The 16655-nt window shown below is 30.1% G+C and overlaps 3 protein-coding genes across 10 annotated transcripts in view; 1 reads left to right on the top strand and 2 right to left on the bottom strand.

The window, feature by feature from the left end:
• Positions 1 to 556: 556 nt before the first annotated feature.
• Positions 557 to 2282, bottom strand: LOC145194304 (myophilin-like). The gene is made up of 2 exons (XM_090080521.1): positions 2026 to 2282; positions 557 to 1100 (listed from the first exon to the last, which is right to left on the bottom strand). The coding sequence occupies exons 1-2, from the start codon at positions 2129 to 2131 to the stop codon at positions 763 to 765; spliced, it is 444 nt and encodes a 147-aa protein (XP_089936647.1). The 5' UTR covers positions 2132 to 2282; the 3' UTR covers positions 557 to 762.
• A 7394-nt stretch (positions 2283 to 9676) lies between these two features.
• LOC145194281 (uncharacterized) lies at positions 9677 to 14809 on the top strand. Of its 8 annotated transcripts, none has more exons than XM_090077426.1 (4): positions 10013 to 10218; positions 11209 to 11782; positions 12813 to 13204; positions 13348 to 14809. In XM_090077426.1, the coding sequence occupies exons 2-4, from the start codon at positions 11733 to 11735 to the stop codon at positions 14775 to 14777; spliced, it is 1872 nt and encodes a 623-aa protein (XP_089933552.1). In that variant the 5' UTR covers positions 10013 to 10218; positions 11209 to 11732; the 3' UTR covers positions 14778 to 14809. The 8 variants fall into 8 exon arrangements, with proteins under 8 accessions (XP_079928037.2, XP_079928043.2, XP_089933552.1 ...); XM_090077425.1 differs by having other exon boundaries at positions 12813 to 13228; XM_090077424.1 differs by having other exon boundaries at positions 11209 to 11796.
• Positions 14810 to 15279: 470 nt separating this feature from the next.
• The window catches only part of LOC145194298 (nucleoside diphosphate-linked moiety X motif 6-like), an 8123-nt gene continuing 6747 nt past the window's right edge, over positions 15280 to 16655 (bottom strand). Inside the window, exons 5-6 of the mRNA XM_090077429.1 lie at positions 15917 to 15964; positions 15280 to 15790 (exon numbers count right to left, since the gene is read on the bottom strand). Coding sequence (XP_089933555.1) covers positions 15489 to 15790; positions 15917 to 15964 — 350 coding nt within the window. The 3' untranslated portion in view covers positions 15280 to 15488. The remainder of the gene's footprint in view (positions 15791 to 15916; positions 15965 to 16655) is intronic.

Below are 16655 nucleotides of genomic sequence, written 5' to 3'. Positions count from 1 at the left end.
CCGACACTTTGTGCCAGGTTTTCCAGCTTGTTTACTTACTAAACCACCAAAAGAGACTCTTTTCTTCCTGCTTGCTATTTTTAGTGAATACAGCATAAAAGAATGCCTAAATTAGTTTTATTAAATAAGATATTTATCGCTTCTTTCTGTTGGCAAATATACCTGCCTATTTTCAAAGTTTCAAGCGTTTTCAGCCATTTTACCATTATAGCTGCTATTCAAAATGAGTCATTTTAATCCAATTGTTTTAAAAAACGTCAAATTCAATTTCTTTTTCTCGGTCGAAATTGTTTAATTAAAAAATTTATATTTTTGGTATCTTGATGATGATCTTGGGATGAATGAAGTTTTACTCCATATAGATAGTTTTCTTGTCAAGTCAATTATATTACATTTTGGATAATTGGTGACTGATTTAATAAAACTGGCCATTTTCTCATGAGCCAAATAATCTCTGTTAAATTCCAAATTTTGTAAACTCTAAAATTTGTAAATTTTGATTGTAAGTTTATTTACTTCAGGATCGTGCAATAATATGGAATGAGTCAAACAAGGATTTTAAGGCATATAATGTATTAAAAACTATCATTTACACTATAACACTATAACAAAATACATCAAAAATTATCTCAATTTAGATTTTTTCAAAATAAACAAGCTAAAAAATATAAAAAAACATAAACAAAACAATAGAATGAAAATTAACGAAGCAAAATGAAGAATCAGAGAAAAAAAGTTGTACTATACATAAATATCTAAAAGTTAATTTTCAACAATTGCTGGTTTTACTCCAGAGGATGAAGCCTTGGAACCAAGTGCTCTCAGTCCAATCAAAACTTGCACCATATTCTTTCCTTCAAATAAATCAGTTGTAACAAATAAATAGTCTGGCTGTACACCATAGTTACGCATAGCCTCATTAAATAAACCAATATTTTCCATCTGATGGAATGGCATTTTTGCATTAACATTGAATTTCTTTATACTCCCAGGTTTAATTGCATTCATAAGGTTACACAAAATGACACCACTTTTAAGTTTCTCTTGCAATGCATCTGGTCCATTTACACCGTCAAACAATTGAGGACTTTTTAGGACACCTTAAAAAAAAATGTATAAATGCATGCGTGTATGAATGTATGTATGTATGTATGAATGTGTGTATGTATGTATGTTTGAAACACTACAGTGACATAATCATGACCCTGACAAGAAGCTCACCTTAACAACTACACTAGAACAAAGCACAGATGTTTTTCTTACTCCCTATCTTGTACCCTTTTAGTTAACATTAGCATGAAGATTTTGTGTATATGATTTCATAAGTACAGTTCAGCTCAGTTTATTACCAGTATAATAAAAAAGGAACTTTTTTATTAGAAAAATTTGTATATTGATTAATTGTTATTTCATAATTCTTAAATCCTTATATCTTAGTGGAAAGGCTCAAATACAGAGCATGATCAAGGTTCGAAACACCCCTACACTATATAAAAATTTCTTTTGACTGTTTAGATTTTAATTCTTTTAATCACGCATTTCAGCTTTCTGTAGATATTGATAATGTAGGTAGACAAGCTTAAATGTGCAGCAGTCTTAGATGAGCATAGATAGGCTTTGTAATTATCTAATCTATATCTATCAATTACACACAGCAAATAAACTTTTTCATTTATAAGAGTCTTTAAGTATCTCTAGAAATCTGTCCTAAAAAACTTTTACTACTCATAATCTTAAGGCTTATACTATTTTTTCCCTGAGGCATTCACTGTTCACACAAAGGTCATGTATGGCATGAAAACCTGGTTGTTGAGAAGTCAATTCAAACTAAAAAAAAGAAAATGTATATAAGTATGTATATATGTATGTATGTATGTATGTATGTATGTATTGTATTGTATTGTATTGTATTGTATGTATGCATGTATGTATGCATGCATGTATGCATATATGTATCTATGTATTTATTTGTGTGATTATGGCTTGCTTATCAGAATTATGTAACTGTTTTATATAAAAACCTACTGCTAATCCAGGTCAAGACATTTTTTTCAACTGCTGAATCGTACTTCTTAGCAATAGCAGATATCACTTCTGCAGTGTTATTTTTCTCTGGAGAATTATTTGCCATATCTATTTATCTTAAAACCTAAATAATCATACAAATTGAACTAAAAAAGATTAAAAAAAGCCAGGTATACATGTATTTCCTAAAAAAAAGAGAAATTTTTCGCATTCGCTACTTCTGAGCATCGGGTGGAAAGACAACTACTTAGTTCGTTAGAGAAGTTCATAGAACTTCATCTATAAAGATACAATGAGACAGGAAATAATTAAATATTTATTTATCACTTTAAACTGTGTTTAATTATGAACATTTTAAGTACTTTTTGAAATATTTTGAATGTTTATTTAAAAAATTATTTAAATTTTATTATATACGTTTAAAAGAAAAAATTTAAAAGGAAAAATTTGAATATCGAGCATATATTAAAACCCGTGCTCTACTTGAAATTTCAGTACAAGCCATAACCGATGAACTGGCTTTAGTTCATGGTGACCAAGCTCCAAAATATAAGTTCAGTTGCCAAGTGGGCACACTTTATTTAAAGATGGTAGAGAGAGTCTCGAAGATGGTCCTCGCTCAGGGCACCCTCAAACCTCGTATACAGCTGTAAATATTGAACGTGTGCGAGCCATTATTGAAGAAAATCCGCATGCAACACATGATATAGGTACATGTGCAAAATTTTTAAACTATCCAAATATTTAATTATAATACATCATTGTAAAGAGCTTTAAATCAGTATTACTATGGTGAAAATTTCATAAAAAACTAATGATTCTACTAAAAGTTATGCCCATTTAAGTGACAAAAATTCATTATAAGGAATGCTTAAGAAAACTGCAACCAACTTAAAAAATTAGCGTTCGGCTAACGGTGATTTTATAATAGAACTTCATTGTTTAGTTTTTAGCCACTGATCTCTATAATAACTGGATAGCGCAACTCCGAGCAAAACTTCTTATTTTTTGACGCCAAAATCGCCATATTGGAAAGCCCCAAAAATTTTAATCCTGTAAGCTTTAAGTTCTGTTTTTCGGCTTATCGCTTTATCGCTTTATCTCACATATCAGATTTCATTGTTCTGGGCCTTTCCAATATGGCGATTTTGGCGTCAATTTTGATATTAGAGATGCGCTATCCAGTTATTATAGAGATCAGTGTTTTTAGCGCATTACTTTGCCTCGGTTATATTTTTATTCAACTAATAACAGAATATGGTTTGTGTGTGCGTGCGTGCGTGCGTGTGTGCGTGCGTGTGTGCGTGTGTGTGCGTGCGTGCGTGCGTGCGTGCGTGCGTGTGTGCGCGTGTGTGTGTGTGTGTGTGTGTGTGTAAATCATGTTTTGAGTATTTTAAAAAAATCACCAATATTTTAAATAAAGTTTCATTTTTCTAAAAAAAAAACAAGTTTTTAATGAATAAAATAGTCAAATATACAAAATGCTCGTAATCGTGAATCCCCCCTCCCCCCAACCTCTACAACAGAAGAATATTTGGTACCTTTACTGCGTGCAAAAATAGAATATGAGCGTGTCATTATTTTCTAATGAAATTTGGCAGGTACATAGAAAATAGGTATATAAAATTGATTCAAAAGTTAAAAAAAAAACCCATCATCCCTTCAATGTCAATTCATTTCCGGAACAGGAATGAAGTTTTTAATAGAAATGAAATCATTAAAAACGTTAGTAACTGCAAAAAAACAAAACAAATTGCAATAAACTTACAACACTCTACTTTTAAAATATTATCTAAGTCAATATAAAATTCTAAAAAAACACGTACCTACATGATATAATTGAAGCTCTGACATTGATTAATCTTTTTACAATCAACGAAACCATTCACAACGCACTTAAAAAAAGAAAATTAACATCACGTTGGATACCCCACGAGTTAACCGATCAAAATCGCAAGAAAAGAGTTGAGGCATGTAAGGAAAATTTAGCCCTTTTCAGAAACGACCCATAGAGACTATGTGATATTATTACAGGGGATGAGTCATGGTTTTATTTGAGACAATTTGGACACAAGTCAGCTAATCCTAGTTGGGTCGGTGAAGGTGAAAGTCCAAGAACTATAGTAAGATGCGACAGGTTTCAGCCGAAAAACATGTTCTACATCTTCTTCAAAATAACAGGTGTTGTTCATTTGGGTTATGTTGAAAAGGGAGACACCATTGCTAGCGAGTATTATATAAAAAATTGTTTGAAACCTCTTAAATAAACAAAGATCTAAAATAGGCACTCAAAATTTCAAATTTCTCCATGATAACGTTCGACCCATATGTGACTCAAACCGTCACAAATTGTCTAAACCAAGCTGGAATTACAATAAGTTGCCACCCGCCAAACTCACCAGACTTAGCTCCATCCGATTATTGGCTATTCGGGTTGAAAAAAAAAAAAATCTTGATGACGTCACTTTTGACAAATGGCTTTAAAGGATGCAATTTTGTATAGATATCGATGGACATTATTTTGAACATTTAATAAAATAAAATAAAAAAAAAACTCTCCTTTTTTTTTTTATAGGGGAGTTTTACGAACTTTCCTAACGACCAAAGTAATTCGAAATGCAAAGAAAACAGAAAAAATGTGCAAAGGTTTCGAAAACCGAAAATTTTACGCTTTTAAAGTGGTGGGTTTTTAGAACCCAGAAACAAAATTTTTTAACTTGAAAAATATCGTATTTTCATTTTTAAAATTTTTCATTTATACCCTCACTTCTGTGAAAAACAAATATACCACATAGAATTGAATTTTTGTTCTGCAAATTTTTTTTTTTAAACTTTACTATTCTTAGAAAGAGAACATCAAATAAAAAAATTAAAAATATTTTCCGAGTGTCGTTGACAAATTATTTGTTAAAAAAAAAAAAACAGAAAATAAATGAAACTATTTTTTTCCCTCTTCTTATGGAAGTAAAAAAAAAATCTGATTCTAATTTTAATTTTTTTTACTTGAACTTTTGGTTTAATCCTTTGTTTTTTTTTGAGGTGTGACCCAAAATACGCCATGACTTATTGAACTCATATTTACTGTGGTACTTTAATTTTTTTTTCCCTTTGTTGCATAAACAATGCATTAAAATTGAAAGTCTTTAAGGGTGCAGTACTCTAATATTAGAAGAATTACAACTGCAGAAAAAGCATTTAAATTCGAAGCTTCAGTAGAAATAATGGGAATTAAAATAAACCCATAAGTGTTAAGACCATTAAAAAGCATACACTAAAATGCCGCTATAAAAACAAACATTCGACAATTGACCATCGGGTACGGTAATAAACGGGTATGGTAACCAACGGATAGAAAGTCATTTGGACTAATAATTCACTGTTTCAAATACTTAGGCCGTTGCGAAAACTATTGATTATCCATGAAAAGGAGGTGAATTACTCAATGATTTAAGGTTGTTTTGGGAAGACCAGGGGCCAATCCTTTAAACCTGAAAAAACAGGATTTTTCTTACGCCAAGTCAATTTTTGTCAGCAAAAATCTTGTTTTTTTGCATAAATAACGCATTTTCTGCTTTATAGGATTGGCCCTAGGTTGGTTATTACGTTAAAATCGAAGGAAATGTAAAAAAAAGAGGGATATTGTAACATTATAGAGCTGAATGCACTGCCATATGGCATAGATTTAGTTAGATAAAGATTTGTATTTCAGGAAGATAACGTAATTCTTCGAACTGAGAATATTTAGGAAATAGCGAATCAATCCCCGGATTTAAATCCCATCGAGTTGTTACGGGATCATCTAAATTGGAAGATCTATGCGAAGAGTTTGAATTTCGTGGAGTGAGATTGAAAAAGATATCTTCAAAAAATTGACGAAAAGAATACCGGGTTCATATAAAAGGGCCATCGAGGCGAAAGAATTTCTTAAATAACAAACAATTTTCAATTGAAATTGTATTTCAGGACCACAGGGGAAAAGCCAGACACATTTCAAGCTTAAATATTACTTGCTATCCGCATTTTTCTTCTTCCCATGGTAAATATTGATCTGATAATGCCAGCAAATTGAAAAATCATCAGTAAAATAAATATGGATTTTAAAGTTTGAAAGTGTCTTATTCTTTCATAGAGTATAGTAAATATACTATTTACCCTATGGAAGAACAAGATACTTTCAAATTTTAAAATCCTTATTTCTCAAAAGTTATGAAATGTAACATGCTTGTTTTTTCTCCTGCGGTCTTCATTTATCTTCAAATTATGTTCAAACTGTTTTTAAACCAAAATGTAAATGATTTTTATTCGTAGGAATAAATAAATTCATAAAGCTAAAAAAGTGTTATACTAACTTTTGGTAGAGAAAACTCAAACTTTTTTCAGTGGTCTAAATTATAACAATCGTTTCGTTTCCTGCGGAATAAAAACTGAGTATAATTAACAGAATTCCAGACCTGTGAAAAAGGCATACCGTTAATTAAAAAGCCTATGAGAAATATAACAAAAATAGAGATTTGTAAAAATTAAATTTAATAAATTTATTTAGTGTCCTGCCAGTTTACAGATAATTCCCTCGCCTTCACTCCTCCTCCAAAAAACGTTTTTTTGGGCTTTGTCCTCCCCCTTCACTCCCCTAATTCCTCCATCCAAATAATTTACTTTTGGCTCCACATTGTAAACCACCAAACTGTTTCAACTAAATTTGACCGCTTTATTTATATGAAATAAATTCAATTTTTGATCAAATAAAATTTTGTATAAGTAATTTGGTACCTTACATATCTCTTTATAAAGAATTTCAATTTGATAAATTTTTACAAAGGTTATAAATATTTTTTTCTCGTACGTCTTCGACCAGGGCTCTGGGGGACTTTTCTTATACTGAGAAGTTTCATATTTTAAAAGAAAACATTTAATGCAATTTGTTCCGCTTCAGGTGCAGACATTTATCTTAGGATCAGGTTGTTTGTTTTTAATTGTTTGTTTATTATTTTTGTTTACACTCCTTGAAGTATGTTAGCTGTCTACATTGTTTGGGTAAATATTGGCCATTTAAAAAATGTTTTGTAGAGTAAGAAATTTAGGACCGCTTCAATTTTGTTATTGACTAAATCTTTAATGTTTATTTATAAATGAATGCGATTGGATAATACGGTATATTAAAAGTTGTTGCTATTAGTTTTATCATGCGCAATTAGCGTCTGCGTATCGTTTCATTTTCGTATTGTTATCATTCTGATATGATATTGGAAAAAAAGTGTCATGACGAGAGTTATACCAAGATTTAAACTAACAGACTCTTAATGCGCAGGCCAGTATTCTGAATTTCATAATACCAAGTAAAAGTAATTGTCAGCAAGCTTTGTTCTCTAATTACATTTTATTTTATGTAGCTATTATTCTGAATTCCAGAACTTTCGATTTGGCTAAGCTTTTCTATGTTAAAGGTGTAATGCTGAGTCTAATATTAGACGCCGGATGTCACAAAATACCATAAAAAATTAAAAGTTGTAAACATAAATAACGAGGATCGGAGACTTCCGCAGAATTGTTAATAAATTTTCTGCTGGTCTTTCAAGGATTAAGAATTTTAATCTCTGAAGATTCACTCGGAGAAACTAAGATAAATATCATTTTCAGCAATTTTTTTGTTAGCTTACACGCTTTTATAAGATTTTTTGCATGGTGTAGAAGAAATGTTTCAATTTCACATGCCATTTGATTGAACTTGATTTCCTGAATATTATGTCAGATTATATTTAAAATAAAAACCATTCCAGAATATTTAAGACAAAAACCAATGAAAAGAGTTTTAGATCACAAATAGAGGCAGAAATTTTGTTGGCTTTTTAGCAGTTTTTTGCGGCTTAAATCTTAAAGTTAAACTTCACCACAAAAATGGCAAAAAAGTAAAAAATAAAAATAACGGTTAACGACTCAAAACGCGGTAAATACAGTTTCTGTGCTTTCGTAATTTTTGACAATCCTTCATTTTAAAATATACGGGTCGATGGAAACTATATCAGTTTAAGTAAAAGAGATTTCGGATATTTTAGTGAAACATCCTGTTCACAGAGTCGCCTTTCATTAGGGTCTTCGTTTGCTGTATTCGTAAAAAAAATTGTATAAAATAGCGGCTTTCAATTACTCTTTTTCCCCAACTGTGTATATCCCACTTCTCCAATATCCGTTTTATTGAACAAATTTCAAATCCACCTGAAACTAATTTTTTAAAGAATAAGCGGAGAAAACATAACAGGAGATGATTTAGATAAAGCGAAATTAAAGTAATGAACAGAGAAAATCATTTTTCATTTGGATTAATTTTAAAAAGAAACAAAATTTGCAACAAAAAACTATTTTCATTTTAAACTTTAATAGATATATGAATTTCAATAAATTTAATCAATACATAAACTTCAAATAATTTAATAAATTGATAAAAGGTTCGAGAAATAATATCTTTTAATAGTTTCTTTTCATTTCATATCTCTTTTATGTTTCGCTGCACTCTTTTGTTATTTCCAATGAAAACAATTTTTCGAATCAAAAAAAGTATTTCTCTGCCTTTTCATTTTATTTACGTTATATAGTGCATGAGTCATCACAATAGTCTACGTTGAACTTTTTGCAACTGATTGTGTTAAACTTAGCTATCATATAATAATTTATTTCGACTTTTCATTGTTTTCTGTTATGAAATTTTTATTTGTATAGATTTTCTATGGGTGGCATTAAAAAGATAATAATTGAGTTAAAAGCAAAGATTAAAAAATGTAACAGTTACAAATTAACGAGACTAAACCGGAGCCAGATTATTTTCTTTGATATTCTTTTGTAAATTTATTTAAAGGAAATAATATTCTACTCAAAAGAGAGAAAACAGCTTTTTTTTTTTCTTAAAAAAAAAAAACAAAAAAAAAAACAACAAAAAAACAGTATGAATTATCAAAAGTTATCTCTCTCATGCAAAAATTTTGGCTACGATGTAATTTTAACACTATTTCAATCACTTTTTGACTATTTTGTGACATTCACAGATTAATAATATTTTTAATTGATCTGACATTCATGGGACAGATATAACAAATAATATAACGTTCATAGAGCCAAAAATTGATTTAGCATAAAGATTAAATTCTATCGTGGAAAACTGTTACAAGAGTCCTCGAGTTAAAATGTAACAACATAAGATTTTACAGAGACTTTTTTGAGGAGATTTTTTAAAAGAGTTTTTAAGTTTGAAAAAAAATTTTTTTTCAATGTATATTTTAAGCAGCTCGAAGAAGATTTAAGATTTACAACACCTTCTTAAAAAGTAATTAAAAGCATGCTTTTGTTTCTTGCAACAAGATAAAACAAAATGAAACAAAATAAGCGCTTTGAGAAAACCATCGAAGTCTCTTGTGTATAATAAAAACTAGAAGTGAAGCTCATCCTAAATTTCAAAATTCAAATTTACAAAACAGGAATTAAGAATGGTTTAATCACTGTATATTTGTAAAAACTTGTTGAAAGGGATGAATCGCATTTGTATAAAACCAGAACTTTAATGTTTACCCAAATCACTAGATTTATTTTTTCCTTTCAAATTTTGAACTAAAGAACATCAATAACTAAACTGGCGAAATCGTATTTCTTACGGTTATTTATTGTTTAGAAAAGAACTCGTAAAAGAATACACATTAATTCTTATTGTATGGAGGTAGCCAAGGTCCTCACGTGTGTTTAAGTACCTTGGAGCCAGAATCGTTTTACCAATAGTATACGACATTTTATTACGCTTTTTTTTATTGCTAGGTTATTAACATGCATTCGTTTATTTGTGAATGTTAATAGCTTTTATTATAAAAAAATTCAAAAGTTACTGTTAGCATGTTTGTGGGAAAAAAGATGGAAAAGACCTAATTTTTGGACTTGCCTAAAGTCATGTTCTTTTTTTGTTGCGCAATACGAAACAGCTGTCTCAAAGTTAGAGTTTAGACAAAACGCTTTCGTTGAAAATCTAGCAGACAGTTATACGTCTTAAATATTTGTTCGTTTTAGCAAATGCTCACCGCTTTTAACACTTTTGTCCACATTCATTTTCTTTAAGACGCTCTAACTTATCTGCGCAGAAGTAAACTTGGCGTAAAACTTCTTCGATAATCGATAAATCTCTAAAACTGACAACTCAAGTTTTTTTGTAAAAAAAAGGTAAAATTTTTTCCAACCATTAATTAACTTAAAGAACTTATTTTTAAAATAAATCTCTTTTTAATTTAATCTCTTTTTTTTTTTTTTGAAAAAAAAAATTTCAGCGAAAGTTTACGCATAAAAATTTCTCTATTTCTACTTTCGTACGGTATTTTTAACAAATGTTTTTACTTTTGTAATATTTATGTAACTTATTATCATCTTCAGAAAGAAAAATTTTGTGCTTATTTTGATTTTATGTAAAATTTTAATATAACAGGTATGAAAGTGTTTCTGCTTCAGAGAGTATTAAGTGAGCAAGGTTTTAGATTTGAATTCCCAGCTTTTTACGCAAACTGCAATCGATGACGTTGTATAGTTCCGTCAATATTAATGCACTGATCGATTAATACAAAAATAAAATATGCAAAAAAAATTCTCACGCTGACTATAAGCCTTTATGACGATTATAGGAGTCCATAATAGCTTGTTGCCATGTTACTTATATATGTACTCATCTATAAAACTCTTAGATGGGATTACTGGTTGATTCACCACCTTTTCGAGTCGGTTCGACTTTTAAAAGCTGCTTAGTAATCTGCATAGGAATCTGGCATCCATTACGTTATCAATATCGAGCTAAAATCTTACAAAGTCTCATCTAATTTGATAATTTATCGGTTAATTTTATCCAACTAGATTGATTATTTAAACGATGCACAAATCAAACATGCCACAGTCTTAAAATAATCTTGTGAATCCAAGATTATAGAAAATTTTAACATATTTTTTTGAAGCTTTATAAAACTTCTGTAAAATGTATTTAGAGTAAACAGGTTTCAACAGAAACACTTTCAGTATTTCTTAAAAACACTTTAAATTAATTTATGTCGTTCCTTTGAGATTACTCCAAGTAATTCGACAAGATTAATTAACAGTTATTAAAAAAAGAAAAACTATGGCAAAAGTTTAGACGACAAGCTCTAAAAGATCTGCCTTTTTTATTTTTAGTCGACGTATTAAAACGTCGGTCTGCGTTTCAATGTTCCGACTTTACCCAAAACTGTAGATATGCTGAGTTGCGCGCCGACCGACGAAAATCAATTTCGACTCCCTCTCATGGATTTAAATTTTTTAAAGATATTTTTTTTTTTCTCTCCAAATAAATATGTAATACCAAGAAAAAAAATTTATTCTTTTTTTCTCTAAAATATCAATTATAGCTTAAAATTTTTTAAAAATAAATTGTCTTACATCAGAAATGCTTACACCGATTTACTTTATAAAGTTAAAACAATGTCATTATTGAACGAAAAAAGGTACGTACTTCTTTAATCGTTGTACTGAACCTAAATCGAATGCATGTACCTCCCTCGTGAGGCAAAAATTTTTCTTTATCTTCAAGCTGATTAGGAATTCTGTCTATTTTGTTCAGCCGGAAACTAATTATCAAAATCTTTTTGAATCTTTGCGATTCTGAATGACGCTATTGCTCACCTTAATCTATTTCATCGCAGAAGTTTTAAATATATTTAATGCGTTCTGGAGAAAACGGTCAGAAAGAGAAGGAAAAGAAAGTATTAAGGTACGAGAAAGTAGGTAAGGTTCTCTGTGCATTCTACCAGAATTAAAAATCTCAGCTAATGTTTCTGAAGTGCGACATTTTTTATAGCTTGCAATTACTTTTTTTTGGTTATTGCATGATATCTCAAAATGTGTGGCGGGGTATTTAAGGGTGACGACCAGACCGGGGTAATCGCTAAGAGTTTAAAAATTAAAATGAAAGTTTAAAATGAAATTTCAAATAAACTAAAATACAAAAGTAGTGTTTTAAAATTTGTTTCATAAAATTGTTTTTTATATGAATAATGTAGTTTTTGAACAAACAGTTTTGTACATTTTAAAAAGATTTCCTTTCATGTCATATATGTGCGTTGTAATGTAATCTCAAAATGCTTTGAAATTTCCACTTTCCCGGATGCTTCTTATCTTCCACGATTTTTACGGATTATTTTTTACCTTGAGTCATGTTTGAATGAAGATTTAAATGTTTCTGAAGCAAAGACATTTCGTGTAATAATTTAAAACGGCAAAACTTTAGTTTACAAGTAAAACTAGTTTTATTAGATCTTTCAATTTTTAATAACGGTCGCTCCTTTTTATGTATATAACGGCTTCATATTGATTTAGGATTATTAAAATAATATTGATCTCAGGATATTAGGTAATAAAAAACTATTTTCTCGAAAGTTAGATGAAACAAAAACAAATTAAATGTCTACTCTTTCAAATCCACATCGAATTATCGCAACAAGATGATCGAAGAAAGTGGTTGGTTCTGTTATCGTTTGTAAATCAGGATATTTATCTAAGAAAATCTGGCGCTTTTTATTTTTGTTACAAATATTCGGATTTCGAGACATAGAGCACTAATGACATGCGCCTATTGGACACCTACAAGAAATTGAATGAGAAACTAAAAAAAACTGAGCGGTTAACGCGACATTTGCTTAGTTTAGAATTTTATGCATAAACAATGTATGTCTGAAGTTTATTATTTAGAATTCTGACGTTTAAGTATAATCTTTCGGTTAATAAACCCACGTTTCTTTTAGTCTTCGAATGTTTAAAGTCGTTGTCATGGCAAATGGAAAAAAACTAGTAAGAAACAACTCCAGCGTTGTACATCATCTTGCGATTCATAACTACTCTACATTCGAAGCTCATTATTTACAACGCCTCCATTACGACAAGAGAAAAAGTGACAATAACTCGTCTCAATATCAATTCTGCAGTGGTTTCGAGTCGGATACTGGTAGTGATGGTTTTGTTGTTAAAGACGGCAAAAACAAACGATCTGATGGATGGATCAGACCAACTGTTCAAAAGAATCGTTCAGTCAAAAGATGCATTTCAACAGATAGCGGATTTTCTTCCACAAAAACAGATTCAGGATCGTCTTCCGATTTTTCATACAGTAACGGAATCAGATCATCAAGGCGTGTTGGTGAGTGTGAAGTGTTTTTAAAAGGTTAGAGCTATAACATTCTCGCATAAGTTTTTTTTCTTTTCCCAATAAAAAAAACTAAAACTCAATACTAATGTTTTGTTGTCAAAAACTATATATATATTTTTTTAAACTTCAAAAAGACTGGAACCAAAAAGATGAGTTTAACTACATTCCTACCCCATCATCACGAATGAATGTTCAATCTACTAAAAGTGGTTTTGGATTACCCAGAAGTAACTTATTTAGTGAAGGCTACAAATCTATCATTAGTGAAGATGTTTCACGCATCGAAATAAAGCAAAGAGAGATTTTAGAACAATGTTATCAAAATGAAGAGCTGAAAAACTCAAACTACCATTATAATCCTTCCATCGTTGATTGCAGTTTGTTAAACGAAAAGTCATCTCCATCGTTTGTCAATAAACCGCATCTCAACATTTCACATAAATCCTACCAGTACAAATCAGATACGCCTGTTAGAAAAAAAGCGGGGGTTTCGCTTAAAAAACTGAGAGACAGTATGAGAAAATTGAAAATCAAAAAAAACTCTGTACAGAACAATACCAATATCTCGCTTCCATTAACAAATCACACTCAAGCTTCCAATAGTTTACTCGAAAATCTCAGTCCGAAGAGTTATCCAATAGACTGTGCTCAAAACAACAATACTTCAGATGTTCCCTGCAACTTAAACATGAATAAAAACATCGATGTTTTAGTAACAGAAACGTTTTCCAATAACAATCAAAACAACGAAGACGAGGATAAAATTTTAACGCGTCTTTTCACTCGCCCTAACAAAAAACCTTTAATTAAAAAGCTATTGGAAAAAGTAGGAGGGCAGTCATACAGTACACGTAACATACAAAAAATGGAAGAGCATGGTAAATATTTAAGACGATCTTCTAGCAGTCGATCGATTCCTGATACTTTGCGAGAATTGTGGTCCAAAGTACAACGTACAAACGTGGACGATAAAATAACTAGCAAGAACACTCAACATTTATCAAAAACAAGAAGCATGCCGTTAATCTCTGATAACTTTAACTACGCCAATGAATATCCTTTGGCATTTCAGAATACTTGTCATAATATTAGCAACAAAAAAATGTTTAATTCCGGTCCTTTATTTTTTGCACAGTCTAACAAACCAGCTATTAAAAACAAGAAGACATTTAAAAAGCTGTCAGAAAATGGTAGTTCAAATTTAGTAAATAATAAAGAAAGCGATAAAAGGTCATCGTCTTCATGTAGTGATCTATCTTCAAACAAATCATATTTCTTCAACCCAGAAATGGTTTACAGGCCGTATCTCATAGCATTTCATAGATCAAATGAAAACATGGATTATGCTCAAAACGTTCATTCAAGCCCTCACGAATTACAGTACCAATATGGTGTTGAGGGTTTGGCTTTTCATTGTCCATGCTGTCAGCATAATACACCTAAAATTCATTACCAACCTGCTTTTCGAGAGCGTGCGGTGGCTCCTTTAAACATTCAAATAGCAAGCGAAAAGAAAGCAACACGAAGGAAAGTATCAGAAATGGCTTTTGATTCTTTTGTTTGAATTTTCATGAAGTAATAAATGCTTTTAAACCAGTTTCTTAACTTTTCTAATCGTATTTGTTTTAACTTTTGTTTTAACTTAATCGCTACAGAACACGAAAAAAGGTAAAAGACTACATTATATTAGCTCACTCGCGAATTACTTGATACAAATAGAAAATTATTTTTAAGAGCTATGTAAATTATTGCATAGCTATTTCATTACATTACTAACTACAATGTAAAAATTTTTCTTTTTTTCACTAATGACTTTTTAATATATGAATTTGATAAACTAATACATCAACGATCTCAAGTATTTTCTCTTGCATTAAATGTTACTGTAGTGTATAAAATTAGTATAAAAACGAAAGTAAACCTACGAATTCGCAAAAATTAAAAAAGAACACGTGATTAAAGCATTCCAATAAAACATAAAAAAGTGGAAGACTTATTACATCTTGCATTCTTTACGTTTTATCGAGTTGGTGGATAAAATTTTGAACAAACAAGTCTTAGTATTACAAAGCATTATGCAAATGCATTCATTTATCAGATTACAAGCTACACTATAAATCTTTATCAACGTTTAGAGAGCCTTATGCGTTTTCTTTTAACAACAAAACAAATAAATTTATTTACATAATAAAAGTTTATATTTAATCTTGTATGATCTAGTCTACTATTATCATTAAAATTCTCTTCAAAAATATTGGTGTAATTTCATGAAACATCAATTTAATGGCCTATGGTACAGTTTCATTATTTTGTTCTTCACAACCCAGCTCACTATCTCTTCTTCAATTATATCTACATTAACAAAATCACAACCCTTTCCTTGAAGTATTAGTTTACAGACCAGCTTAACAAAAGGAGAAACATCAGCCATATGAAAAAGTTCATCAAGTTTTGCCCACCGACAATTAAGAATCTCATCTGGATACGTTATCGGCAAAAGTCGGCATATGAAGTATATGTCTGATTGGTCAAATAATCCCTTATGCTGCTGACGAAGCGATAGCACAGACTTGAATTCTTAAAATCATTAAAAACTTGCCAAACAAAAAACCAATTTGAAAATAATACGAAAATAATTCAGGAGGTAAAGGTTATACATATCTTTTTCAATGAAACATGACGTAAAGAAAGCTAAAAAAGTACCTGCCGTAATTCCGGTCTCTTCTCTTACTTCTCTCACTGCTGTTTCACCTAAATTTGGGTAAATTGGGGTAAATTTTAAAATGTATTTTCAGAGATAAAAAAAAACTATTAGAAATTTACTTTAGGAAAACCTCATCCAGCGATATCTTAAACTTTTTTTAAGAAAAAATTTCGGTCCCAGGAATGTTCTAAACTTTTTTTTAAGAAAAAACTCATCCTAGTAATATTACACATTCAAGTGTAAAAATAGTTGGTTATCTTTTTTTTCGGTTCAAATTCTAATGTAAAGTTCGATATACATTTTATAAATTTAAATTCACAATTTGATTTTACTGTTCTAATTTTGCACAAAGCTTATTTTAAGTATATTACAAAAATTTTTCAAATAGTAAGCGAATGGTATCTCTAATTTAAAGCATTTCCAATAATTTCAAACTACCCTTTGTCTTTAACTTTTAAGCTTTGTCCTTAACATGAGAGTTCATCACCCTCCTGTTCCGTTACTTTAGTTCCGTTACTACGTCAGTTCCAACCAAAAGGATTTAAGTAAAAAGTTTAACATTTGAACGATTTAAATGATCTTGTCGCGATTTGCACGAAGACTTTAGAATGATTCGACTGACAAGACTAGCGGAATATTTTATAAAATACATATATAAAAATTATAATTTTATAATATGATATAATTAACATTAATATTGATGACGAATGAGATACTGGTTTGTATCTAAGTAGCATA

Source organism: Hydra viridissima, unplaced genomic scaffold, assembly GCF_058129835.1.
Source record: "Hydra viridissima isolate aposymbiotic clone 2 unplaced genomic scaffold, HvirCarnegie_v1 scaffold_2, whole genome shotgun sequence".
NCBI lineage: Eukaryota > Metazoa > Cnidaria > Hydrozoa > Anthoathecata > Hydridae > Hydra > Hydra viridissima.
Note: the sequence above shows the minus strand (reverse complement) of the source record. Positions and strands in the feature narration are given on the sequence as shown.